This window comes from Tachysurus vachellii, chromosome 18 (genome assembly GCF_030014155.1).
Source record: "Tachysurus vachellii isolate PV-2020 chromosome 18, HZAU_Pvac_v1, whole genome shotgun sequence".
NCBI lineage: Eukaryota > Metazoa > Chordata > Actinopteri > Siluriformes > Bagridae > Tachysurus > Tachysurus vachellii.
Window position 1 is genome coordinate 14770749 of NC_083477.1, and position 13196 is coordinate 14783944.

The following is a 13196-nucleotide window of genomic DNA, read 5'->3' on the forward strand; positions in this document are numbered from 1 at the left end:
TCTGGAGCAATGACATTGCGCCGGTCTGCGATCATTACACGAACAGTCAACAAATCAAGTCACGTGGGAGGCCAACTGAGGTCACGTGACCAGCCTTATTCCGGGACTCTACAGCTGTGACCTAGAATGTGAGTTTATATTGTAAACACTTCACTACAAGCGTAATGTAGTATTTAATGTAGATCTGATTTATTTACTTCGTGCAGGGAATATTTTAGATGACGTCATTGTCTTACGGTAGTATGTCAAAACACACACACATACACACATGCATACACAAAGAGACATACGCATACACACACAAACACAGAGAGAGACACACATACACACACAGAGAGAGAGAGAGAGAGAGAGAGAGAGAGAGACACACAGAGACACACACAGAGAGAGACACACAGAGACACACACACACACAGGCAGTGTTACACTGCTGTGCTCACTTGAAACCTGGAGTATTTTGAACAAAGTAGAACAATCTTTGTATTAAAGTATTATGCCACAGTGCTGTTGAATTCCGGAATCTGATCGGTTACAAATTCTTGATTTATTTGTATGACTGCAGCTCTGCCAACAGTGCCATGATAGATCACATCCCTCTTCAATGCAAATTCTCTTTATCATTTCTGTAGTAACAGCTAATAAGCCTCCACATAATTAAAGTAATTATAAACAAAAAAATGTTTTCTGATTTGGCAAATAATAATGTTTCATTTTTTAACTGTTTGCAAGGTGTTTGCAAGGTGATATTGATTGAAATATTTTGGTAAGGCGTCTCCAGTATTAGCACAACAACAGTCAGAATTAAGATCAATGAATGCTTCTAAATTATAAATGATCAAATGTAGTTTCATCATTTGTTCACATTACTGTATATTCCACAGGCATGTGTAAGGTAAGGAAAAGTTTTAATGTTATTTCACTGTGTAGGTAATCTCTTTAAAATTAGATTTATTCATGTAGAATTTATTTACATTTTAATTATACAAGTGACATCACCACTATTTGTATTAGTTACGTGATTCTTCACCAGTAAATATACATACATTAACTGGGCAGCAGCTATTGGTTTAGACACTGGAAGGTTGTGGGCCCTTGAGCAAGGTTCTTAACCCTTTAGTGCTCATTTGTATGAATTTAAGGGTGTGTGATTAAGATTAAGGGTGTCTATCAAATACTGTAAATGTAATGTTTAACAATGATGTACGGTTTGTTTAATATCCTTACAACTTTCTCCCTGTCTCTCTCATATATATATATATATATATATAGAGATAGATAGATAGATAGATAGATAGATATAGAGAGAGAGAGAGAGAGAGAGAGAGAATTATATTCTTTTTGCTATTCAGCCTTTAAGAGTTCCATTCTAATGAAATCAAATAAAAAAAAACATTCTGCAGCATTACTTTATTGTTTTAAACACTTCTAAAACATCTCTAGGTTTCAAGTAGTGGTTTTTTCACAGCTTCATACATATACAAAGATCTGAAAATCAGTTACAGTTCAAAACTTAAGTTACAGTACTGAACAGATGCATTAAAATTATTTCATGGGTTGTGATGTTTCTGAAATACAGGAACATTTCTACTTGCAGAGCACTAAACACACATGTAACTGATTTTTCACTACCATATACAGCTGATTAAGAACACTGCTTCTCCAGTGTTGTAATGTAAAAAGTGCTTTGCTTCATTTGAGGTTATGATGAAACAGCATGTCATATGTTGTATATTAAAAATCTTGAATCCTGAAACTAATCAAGTTCCAACACAGTTCCTGTGTTATACCATAATTTATCACAGGTGAAATAATGCTATCACAGTCAGCACTGTTTGCAGGATGTATGCTGTATGAAATGTTACAGTACAAACATAATAAGAACTTGACCACACTTGAAAATAGTGACACCTTTGGCATTCAGAACATGGCACAAGACAATGATGGAATAGGCACACAAGTGTATATACATACAAAAACATGTAAAGTATAATTTACTCAGACATAACAGCAGTCCAAAGAAACATATCAGTGCCCCGTAGCATTAAATGAAACAGCTGTATTTTGACGGATCGCAGTACCAGGATATTTAACTTCTTTCTGTCTGGTAAAAAAATATACACACATAAATGTAACGGTATGAATGTAAATTCTGAGAGTTTTATCTTTTCTCTGGTGGATGAAATGTGAGGTTGCTGTAATAGTCTGTTCATTTGGCTCAGGTCTCACCAAGACAAACAGAATCACAATACAAACTTTTTTTTTTTTCCAAGAATTCCAGTGGCTTAATTGTTGGGAAATGATTCAGCAAGTAGAGGAGGCATTCTCAAAGTCTTCCACATATAATGTAACACAATACACGGTGAGGCGGACAGGATCCAAGCAGGACCACCACCAGGGTTGTTCTTCCTCGCGTTCCCTTTGTCTTAATGGGACACATTTATCCAAATATACAAAAGCTAAGAATGAATCTGGTCCCCAATTACCTCTTATTGATTGTTAGCAATGTATATTTTGGACACTCTTTTGAAGCTCACAGTGGACAGGATTTTAAAAGCTGCCATTTGATTGCTTGTCAGAGGCACAAAGTTTATAGTGGCTCCCTTACTCTCAAACACGGCTGCTGAAGCCAACTGTTCTTTCACAAACTAAGGAAAGCCTGTTCTTCGGCACAGATCTCACCATCTTCCCTTTCCATCTCCATCTCTCCACCACTGTGGGCCGCAGTGTTCTTCCTTTTCACCTGCCGGTGGGTGGAGCCACAGGGTCTCTGCATGGGCACCAGCAGACGGAAGCCGGGTGAGGCGGGTACAGACGCTGGTCCCAGGCTGACTGGGGAGAGATGGCAAGGGACCAGGGAGGAAGAAGAAGAGGCAGTGGAAGGACTGCTGCTCTGGACAGAAGAGTATCCAGAGCTGTGGAGATTGATGCGGAGTGGCCTTTTGGAAGAAAAGGAAGAGCAGGATGCAGCAGGCTCAGCCATGTTTTCCTCATCACTTGAGAGAGCACTGCAGTGTAGACGCTGCACTCCCAGTGGTAGCTGAACTGAGAAGATAGAAACTGTGGAAACAAAACAAACATCTCTGTTACTTGTACATTTGTGGTATAACATTAAATTACCAATAATTTTAAAAGCATGTCACAATGTCTCTTCAATAGCTCATCAAGGATGATTTTGTCCAAATTATTTTCTCCCTGGGGGGCACGGTGACTTAGTGGTTAGCACGTTCGCCTCACACCTCCTGGGTCGGGGTTCGATTCCCACCTCCACCTTGTGTGTGTGGAGTTTGCATGTTCTCCCTGTGCCTCGGGGGTTTCCTCCGGGTACTCCGGTTTCCTCCCCCGGTCCAAAGACATGCATGGTAGGTTGATTGGCATCTCTGGAAAATTGTCCCTAGTGTGTGATTGCGTGAGTGAATGAGTGTGTGTGTGCCCTGCGATGGGTTGGCACTCCGTCCAGGGTGTATCCTGCCTTGATGCCCAATGACGCCTGAGAGGCACAGGCTCCCTGTGACCCGAGGTAGTTCGGATAAGCGGTAGAAGATGGATGAACTATTTTCTCCCTCTCTGACCCCCCTCCCATTACACCCAAAACTGTATTTTACAAATCTAGAAGGATTTTGTAAACATGTGGAATGAATATCTACTGTCTGAGCTACAAAGAAATCAGCACTGCAGTGCTTCTTTAATTAACCCAGTGTATATTTCACCTTTAGTGGTTCTGTTGGGAAGTGGAAAAAAAATCCAGTTTAAGACATTTTTAAAGTGCAAAACCTGTTTGTTTACACACCTTCACACTCTTTCTCTCCATCACTGTCTTGATCTCCCTCATACCCCGAGCAGGATGTATCAAGGCTCCAGTCTAGGATGCCATCCACAAGGGTTTCCTCCTGATTCGATAGCTCTGCTGTGGGTGTGCCTCGATTGGTATGCATGCTATTCTCCCTCCTGCAAGACAAAGGGGAGTACAATTAACATAATCAAATTTAACAAAAGATAAGACAAAAGGGCAAGACTACTTTCCTCAGACTTCACAGCAGAGTTCACACGTAACTCGTTCAGGATTTCTAAAGAATTCTCTAAAGGCATGGTAGAATTTGAGTCTTCTATATGTTGCTGCTAAGATTTAAACTGTGCCTTGAGGCCTGCCAGCTTCCAAGACATTCAGCTGCTTTAAATGCTAAAATGAATGTTCACCAATAGAAGAGGGGAAAAAAAAAATAAAAAATCACAGCTAATATAAACAATGATATTTAAATTACTGATGTATGGATATGTGCCCTTCACCACTGCAACAACAAATTGCCATTTTTTCATGAGACACTGATTTTAAAGATTTGAATTTATTTTAATGTTTTGCTTAACCTGGATAATTTTGGTGATAAAAACAGAGAAGGCTTGTTCATTGTTCACTATTGCTTGTTCAGCTCACCCCAATAAAGATTATTTTATCCCTCAATTTCAACTTTTTTGCTACGGTTGCTTTAGTACGGTTGCTTTTGGGCACTTTAGTAGTACCCAATCAGCTTGCTTTCAAGTAAGATTTGTCCAATTACTGATTGGGGTGGGGTGGATGACGACACCAACATATCTTATAAACATAAGCTATATTATATGGTATCGTTTCATAGGAATTTTCTACAAAATCTACCTCTTGCTGTTGCTGGATGGAGAAGACAGGAATGTGTGGATGTCAGCAGATTGGTTGTTAGCACTAGGATGCTCAATTTGAGGCTCCACCTCTGGAACCTCCAGCACCTGGCACAGTTCCTTAAAGTCCATTACCTGTGAACCACAAACACCCAAGTACGAGTATGAGACAACAAGTACGAGTTATCTCTAACAATATTAAAGTAAAACCTTGTTATAAATCTTGCATGATGGGTAAAAGGTTAGAAGTCTAGGGTCACTTTTGTGATAAGCTATCTTAACTGTGGCTTTGTTTCAGAAAGCCATAAAAAAAAAAAAAAAAAAAAAAAAAAAAAAAAAATTCTAATACCTGAATACACTATATGAAACCAACAATAAAATCAGATATTCGGCGAAATTAGGAGCAGAGTTCTGGAAACAACAATACAATACTCACTGTATCTTTGCTTATATGTTGGTATGAGTCACTTTCAAACCTCTGCTTAACACCAGTTAAGGCCACTTGTCTGTAATCTTTTGGCACGTCCTGACTGAAGCTACAAGAAGGAAAAATTAATCACAAAAAGCAAGCATATAGGACATTGCTCTGATGTTTCTTTCCAGTGTACTCTGTGCTTGATTTAAACAAAAACAAATAGTAAACCACACTGTACTGTTATCCTTTGTAGTTAAATTATCAATGTTATAAAAGGTAAAATATAATCTGTCAAAATAATAATTATTGCATGGTATAACTCGAGTAATATGTAACTGCTGTTATAAACAGCTGTGCGTGTTCACAATACAGCTTTGGGTGTGATTTCAGTATCAGAGCCTTTTTATATTTTCATATTCTCTGCAATTTATTTTACACAAGGAAAAACCTGTGCTTTTGGGAAAATTACAAATACTTCAACTAGTGTAAATCAGCCAAGCGAATCGTTTACATCACAATTACAATATTGATCTCCCTCTGGTAGAACAAACCCAATTTAGAAATACCAAGTCGGATTGGAGAAAGTAGATGTATACAAAATAAGCATGTGAACTCACCACTTGATATAGATGAGCAAACCACATGACACCAGGTCCTGTTTAGTAAAGCCTGTGCTCTCCACAAGATGTCTCGGCCATACAGGAGCTGTGAGAACACAGGAGGAGAAGGGGGAAAAAAAATTCACTTTTACAGACACTTGAAGAAACAGCTAAGAAAAACATGGCAATAAGATTTTATGGTTACATTTATGTTGAGAAATGTTTAATACTAATGTCCTAGAAAGTACAATTGTCAAGCGTTTTAGATCAGTGCATTGACCACCTTGATTATTGTATTATTTTGATAGTGTATAACCATTGTGAGTGGAATAAAAGATGGAAAAAATAATAAAATTCCATTAGGGTGATAAAGAAGACCATTAAAATTCTATTAGATTTATTGGCAAATTAGTATAGAGCTCAGCAAACTGACCAAAGTACCTGAAATCAAAAAGTGGAAACTAAATTTACACTGCTAAATTTAACTAAATTGCTGGTCTTAAAAAATAAAAGGGGGGAATGATTATTTGGACCGTAGCAGTTGCTATAGAAACTATAAGGCAAAAATCACATTGAAATACACTGGTCATTTTAGTTACTCAGTTTTCATCACCGCAGTCAGAAGTCCTTGCTTATAAAGACAATTTGAATCCACCAGTAATTTAAATACGTAAAAGAACATGAATATGATATAAAGGATTCAAAATGTCACTCATGACATTTGGGTTATGTGAGTAGAAATGACAGGAATGAAAACGTGAAAAATAAGATTTAACTCTACTTTTTCACTGCTAACAGAAAAAAAGGAATGGAAAGAGGAATGAATAAATGAAACAGATACCATAGTTGTGCAGTGCTCTGGTGAGCAGCAGGGTGGCGCTGGCAAAGCGAGCAGGATCAGGCAACGTGAGGGGGGAGAAGAGCAGAGACAATTCACAGATGTAGCTGAAGAGATGAGCAGAACGCCGATGCATGGGCAGAAGAGACTGCAGTACCTCACCATAGTCCAGTAGAGTGGGAGTCTGGAATAATGCACATGCATATTAAAGACTTAACACATTTATTGTACTTATGCCAGAAACTAAAGAATGTGTACATGATTAAAAGCTAAGTCTCATACAGTAAAATCTACATATAATAGTGTAAAAACCTGCTTTATTTTCACATGTACATATGCAGGGGATGGTGAGTACAGGTGCCAAGTGCTGTAGTGCAGCCAGACATGCCATAACGCTGTGTACGTATGTAGTGAGCCAGCACATGTTTTTAAAAGTGATTTAAAATCTGTCTAAAAAGCCACAGTTGCTTCCTTGGCTTATGGAAAGAAAGATTGCTGTTGTACAGATAGAAGTCAAGTAGACAGACTCTATTACAAAAAAAAAAAAAAAAAAAAAAAATCACCCACCCGGATCTTCCCCTCCAGCACAGAGATGACCTCCCCCATCATCCTGACCAAGTCCTCATACTGATATGTGTTATCAGTGAGCCACACAGCCTCTCGAATAGTCAGAATTTCTTTACTAATATACCTGAAAAGAAGAGGGGGGGAAAAAAAAAAAAAAACCACCACATTAACACAAAATAATAGCAGGTCAGCAGAGTTACGTCTCAGCCAAGTTGTCCCTGTAGATTTGTACAGATCTTAAAAGCCAGACAGTTTTTCTTTTTCATTCCAGAAGACTAAGCATATAAAAAAATTACTATTTGTTTAGGATCTTACCGTGTGCAGATGACCATGCAGGCAATACCCAGAAGCTGTAACCTAGCCTTGGGCACGGAGCGCCGAGCCAGGTAGCGGTCCACACAACTTACAGTCACATGCAGAGCCAGGCTGGAGAATTCCTTCATAGTGGCTACCTCCACCAACCAGTCGATCAGGATGTACCTTATAAAAAAGACGTACCAAGTGAGCACACTGTAAACCTCTTAGCCAATATGAATAGACTGAATATTAAAAATGAGAAGATATTGGTAGCACCTCATGGTGTCATTGATGCCTTCTTTGTGTGGGCTGTCAGAGCGTCGTGGAGGTGATGGACAGGAAAGAAAGAGTTGAGCAACGAGGTCAGCACAAGCCTGAGGCTCCAAACCCAGAGGATTGCCGCTGGCACATGACTTTGCTAAAGACAACTGAGAAATAAGATCCAAAGTAAATTGTTACGCTCAACTGAAATCAACCATGCTCAGGTGCCAACAGGATTTTCAGCAAATCCTACTATGGCCAACAAAAATAACTGACAGATCCAGAATGGAACTAATCAAATATTGGCTGTATTTAGCGTGCTGAAGTGAGATAAGGACAGCAATGACAGCTCAGTGGATGAATTATTAGGACCATGACATAAAAACAGTAAACAGTAAAGGATTGGATGATGAAAATGAATGACAAAGAGCCAATGAGCAGTTGCTAATTTGTAAAAATTAAAAAGTACTGAAGCCTGGTGACACAATATTGCATTTTTTGAGACTTTTTTTTATTAGATTTAATATGCCAAGGCTGTATCTAAATAGCAACACTTACCAAGGAAAACAGCAGCCATTAAAGGTAAATTGTTTGGTGTCAGTGTAAAGAACCCATAATAAATTCAGTGTTAAGAGTTTGTGGTTTAAAAAAAACAAGTAGTGATTCGGCATGGGCAGCTCTATCACGCCTAACTACAGAATCACAAAATCACAATTCTTAAAAATTCAAAAAAGTTGTGTCTGCATTCCAACTGTGTCATATTGTAAGGTCTTGTACATAGTTTTGAGCTTCGATGCTAAATATGTAATTTACTCATTTTATTGGTCTATTTAATTGCCTCCATTTTTATATGTTAAAAAAAACAGCAGCAGGGCAAGGGACAAATTCCAAGTTCAGGAATAAAATGTTCATTTCAGATCACGGCTTTGCTGCAAACAAGGATCTAAAACAGAACATTAAACTTCAGAGCAGCTTAACTGTTCTTTGAATCACAGTAATAGCAACAGCTATGAAATCACTGCAGGTGAAACTGACCTTGAGGTAAACAGGAACATAAACGGGTGGCTCATACAAGCCAGATAATATGACTACTACAAAAAAAAAAAAAAAAAAAAAAAAAAAGACAGACAGACAAACCTGTGCTTCCCAGCAGCCCTTGGCAGCAAAGTCCCGAAGAGCACGCACACACTCCAGATACCGGCCAGGGTCAACCAACTGCAGGGAAGGGGAGAGGAAAGAAGGAAAAATAAAAAAAGCCAGTGAGGGTCATAAGTAGTCATGAAGAGTGAACTGATTTGTAAACTCTAAGAAGGTTCTTACAGCCGTATGGCGATTTTTTTCCCACAGGAGGTAGGAGCTTTGCACACTGCCACAGCACGCTGACTTGTCAAACATGGTAAGAGCTGATGAGCGTATCTCCTCCTCCTGACACATATGGACAACACAAAATGAAAATCAAACCAAGTGTAAAGAAGGCAGCTTCACAATAAACAAGATGTTTTCATGACTCAGGTGAACATGAAAAAATTTGAGTGAAGATGGTTTGCTTCATCGTTCCAACATATTTTTGCAAACAGTTTAGTCATGGTCTCAGAAAATGAGCAGCAAATGCATTACATGAAAAATAATAAAGAAAGAATACAAAGATCAATTACAAATATGCCTTTCAGTGCTGTATACTAGTTTAAAATCTGATGGCTATTAAAGGTGGCGTGGTGGTACAGGGTGTAGAGCTATGGGGTGTGGGTTTTGGTCCAGTGGGGTTGGATTACTATCTGTGTGAAGTTTCAAATGTTCTTCCTGCATCTGTGTGGGTTTCCTCCTGCCTCTTCACTTTCTGTCACACCTCACCAAAACTGGTGAATGCAATCTGAATCCGAGACTACACTAAACAGCTCCTAGGTGTGAATGTGTGTGCATTCAGCCCTGTGGTGGGTTACTATCCCATCAAAGGTGTGTTCCTGCCCAGTCATCAGCCCAGGCTATGAAGATACTTTCTGTTTTTACCCTCGTACTGATCTCAGTCTGGTTAGCAAATCAGAATTGGACATCCTGAGCATTCATGAGGGGTGAAGGGCTGTTTAGAAATTGAGAAGTAAGACTTGAAAAAATTAGTGATGGTGGCTATTAAACTTATCGTGGTGTTTCATCATCTGCCGGTATTCAAAGCCCTGATGGGTGACTGAGGACCAATTCATTCAATGTGACAAATACAAGTTGAGATGGTTAATCAGTCACTTACATCCGACAAATCAAGGACTCTAGCCAGGCAATGAAGTAGTGCTCCTCTCCTCTCCTGCAGAAAAAAAATCAGTGCAAATAAACTAACATGATAAGAGCTAATATGATTCCTATAAGACACAAAGATTAACTTTGTTTAGCAATAAAATAGATTTTTTTTTCTACTGCATTTGTAGATTGTACAATAGTTAATGTGCAGGAGGTTGTGGAGTCATTAGTTTACTTCAGTAATAGTGTACATGCTGCTGGTAAAGAATGTGCATGTACAGATTTCCTTACCAAGTTGCTCTCACACTCTGCTTTGAGATGTTCATATACCACAGCCTTGCAGCAGCTCCCAGAGGGAGACCATGGTGGCCGAATAAAGAGCCAGATGAAGGGATCAGCCTGTGGTGAGCGCACACGTTCAGCCAGGGTGAAGTATTTGGCAGCCATCCTGCCACAGAGATCAGCCCGTCCCTCATCACCAAGTGACGCTGGAGAGAAGCAAGAACAGACTGCTTTGATCAAATTTAAATAGCTCCTTTCTGTTAACAACTAATGAAAGCTCATCAATTTAATCAATTGAGCAAAGAATTAAGCACCAATCAATCTAGTGACACATTCAAATGCATGAAAATAAGACTATCATGATAAAAATAAATAAATAAAAAAAAAAATGTTTTAAAAAAAAAAAAAAAAAAAAAAAAAAAAAAAAAAAAAAAAACTTACGTCCTTCATTGTACAAATAAGCAATTCCTAGTTTTACTGCAGCCTCAAAATTTCCTTTCTCTGCAGCCCTGTTGATAAGACCAAATACAAATGAGCAAATGGACTCAGACAATGTGATTTAATTTTGAATACATTTTACAAGTTGTTTCCTTCTTAGTTCTTCTTAGTAAAATTTGCACTATTAGAAACTAATCAAGGGTGTTGGTTGACTCTAGGACCATATAGTCCTAATATTTCTAAACTATTAACAATTTTCAGCTACCTCTCAAACAGCCAAACAGTGTCCGGAGCTGGCCAACGGTCCTTAAAGCTGACCCGTGCCCAAACACTTGAGTTGTTGTTGATGATATTACGAAGATGAGAGTGCACCTATAAGAGAGAAAACAAACAAAATTATTATAGATGCTAGTAAACTGACTTATTACAGCAACATACAATTTAGGAATCATTTCTTCTGTATTTGTCAACTTCTGTATTAAAAACTTGCACATAAATGAATAATAAAAACCATATTATCCCTTTAAGGACATTATCACATTGGCAATTTTACCCTTAGAACAGGCTTCTGGTGCACAGAGTTCAATGAAAACTGTGTTTGAGTCAGTGTACAGTTTAGATCTCTGGATGAACTACAACTCAAAGCTCTTTTATTAATAAAAGAGCTTCATTCAGAACAGTGATTACAAAATTGTGTAATTGAACCTACGATAATGCCACCTACCCCAAACAAACCCAGTAGTGAATTTAGGTATAAACTACTCAAGTGAATCATCTTTTTTTTTTTATTTTTAAACTGTCTTTTTTTTTAACCCTGAAGATGACAGCAACTACAGGTGGTCGTTGAGAGACTCACGGCTCTGACGGAGAGCAGGTCTTCGGCAGAAAGACACTGGAGGACACAAAGCAGCACCTCTTCAGGTAGAGTCAGGAGGCCCAGAGAGGAGACCTGCTTTCGGACCCGCTTCCTCGCAGGCACAGCAGAACATTTATGGCATCGACAGTGTAACACTATAATGGACAGATAAAAAGCTTTTTAGTGAACATAGATCATTGTTGATGAAGAAATTGTGTTGAATAAACCTAGAAAAAATCAACAGGCTTTTCTTCTTCCTAGTCAGTTTCAAATGTCTGTGGTTTCTCATTAATATCACTGAGTGATGGTTTCATCCTGAAGACCACAACTGCTATAAAATAATAACAGGACATTATTCCTGCTCATCATGCCAAGTCTGAGTAAAACGTTATTTTATTATGTTTTAAAACTGATAAATGAGAGTCAGTGAATCAGGACACTTTAACCTTTTACACCATTACTGCGTTCAGCGCCTAATTTCCCTCCTTGGCTTTAACTCGACAGATGTGAACTCCTTTCCTTACACTAATACTGCTTATTCACGTCATGAGCACAGAGGTTAAATTTAGCACCTAACAAACTATAAATATTTCTGGTATAAACATCCAGTTACTGTAAAATATACAAGTTACAGAAAAAAAGCTAAGTCAGTTTAGCATCTGTATAAAGTAGCTTAATGTTATCTACATTGCTAGGTCTGAGCCTACAGACTCTACAGTTTAAATCTAGATACAATGACAACAAACACATAATTCATCTAAAACAGATGAATTTATAAATAGAGAAAAGTTTTATTCACTTCCTATATAGCGGTAAACGTTGACCTGAGATTAGCTTGATTGCTAATAGCTAAATAAATATATAGATACTCACCGCCGGCTTTCATTTCAAGCTCGTTAGCTGCTAACTAACTTTAGCTTTAGCTCCTTAAAGTTAGTATATACAGAAACTGGAACGTTATAGTTAGTTTAATTAAACTTGTGCGGTTTGTTGGAGGCTGTTTGCTTGCAGAAGAGCTCAGTGTTAATCTGTATAATTTCACACACACTCACATACAGCTTGAAATTATGGCTCCTCCCCTAAACCGATTAGCACCGCCCGCGCGCAACAGTTTAAACATCAACTTTGCTGGCCCATTGGTTAGAACTCGACCACGCCCACGCAAAGCTCTGCCCTACGCTGATTTGTCCGTTCCTAAAAGTCGGCATGTAATTGGTTAATTTTATGAATAATTAAAAGCGCTTCTATGATTGGGAGGAATGATGCTATTTCGAATTGTGCCTTTCTATTCTTACAGTATTAGTTTTTTTTAGGGGTATAGAATGTAAATGTATCATAGATTAATTAGAAATGAAAGATACATATTACGTATAGATATAAATTATTTCAATTACGTTTGACCATCGGCTTCACACAGGATGAAGAGCACTATATAACAAAAAGTATTATTTTTCTATACACAAGAGATTAACAGTAGAGCCTGGCATGTATAGCAGACATTCTCCACACCACCTCTGCATGTCATAGTTCCAAGATGCATCTAGAGAACCAGTTATTCTCTATAGAGAATCAAACCATTTCTAAAGCTTCGAATGTTCCCAGAAGTGTGAAATGTAGAAGTTTGGAAACACCCGGACGTTACCTAAAGATGTCTGCCCAGTTGAACTTAGTAACCAGACTAGAAGGGCCTTGATCAGAGAGGTGAACAATATCCCAGTGGCCACTCTAATGGAGTCTTCTGCAGAGATGTGAGAACCTGCTAGAAAA

The 13196-nt window shown here is 38.3% G+C and overlaps 1 protein-coding gene and 1 long non-coding RNA gene across 2 annotated transcripts; one reads left to right on the top strand and one right to left on the bottom strand.

Moving 5' to 3' along the window:
• The first annotated feature begins 13 nt into the window (after positions 1-13).
• Positions 14-3131, top strand: LOC132861463 (uncharacterized). The gene is made up of 2 exons (XR_009649943.1): positions 14-128; positions 2673-3131. It is a non-coding gene; the product is annotated as an uncharacterized LOC132861463 (long non-coding RNA).
• Positions 1391-12463, bottom strand: ccnf (cyclin F). Its single transcript, XM_060892996.1, has 17 exons — positions 12303-12463; positions 11430-11584; positions 10839-10945; positions 10577-10644; positions 10145-10341; positions 9867-9920; positions 8945-9049; positions 8762-8839; positions 7640-7791; positions 7382-7546; positions 7067-7190; positions 6503-6683; positions 5680-5767; positions 5084-5183; positions 4649-4782; positions 3788-3945; positions 1391-3057 (listed from the first exon to the last, which is right to left on the bottom strand). The coding sequence occupies exons 1-17, from the start codon at positions 12313-12315 to the stop codon at positions 2639-2641; spliced, it is 2298 nt and encodes a 765-aa protein (XP_060748979.1). The 5' UTR covers positions 12316-12463; the 3' UTR covers positions 1391-2638.
• Positions 12464-13196: the final 733 nt, after the last annotated feature.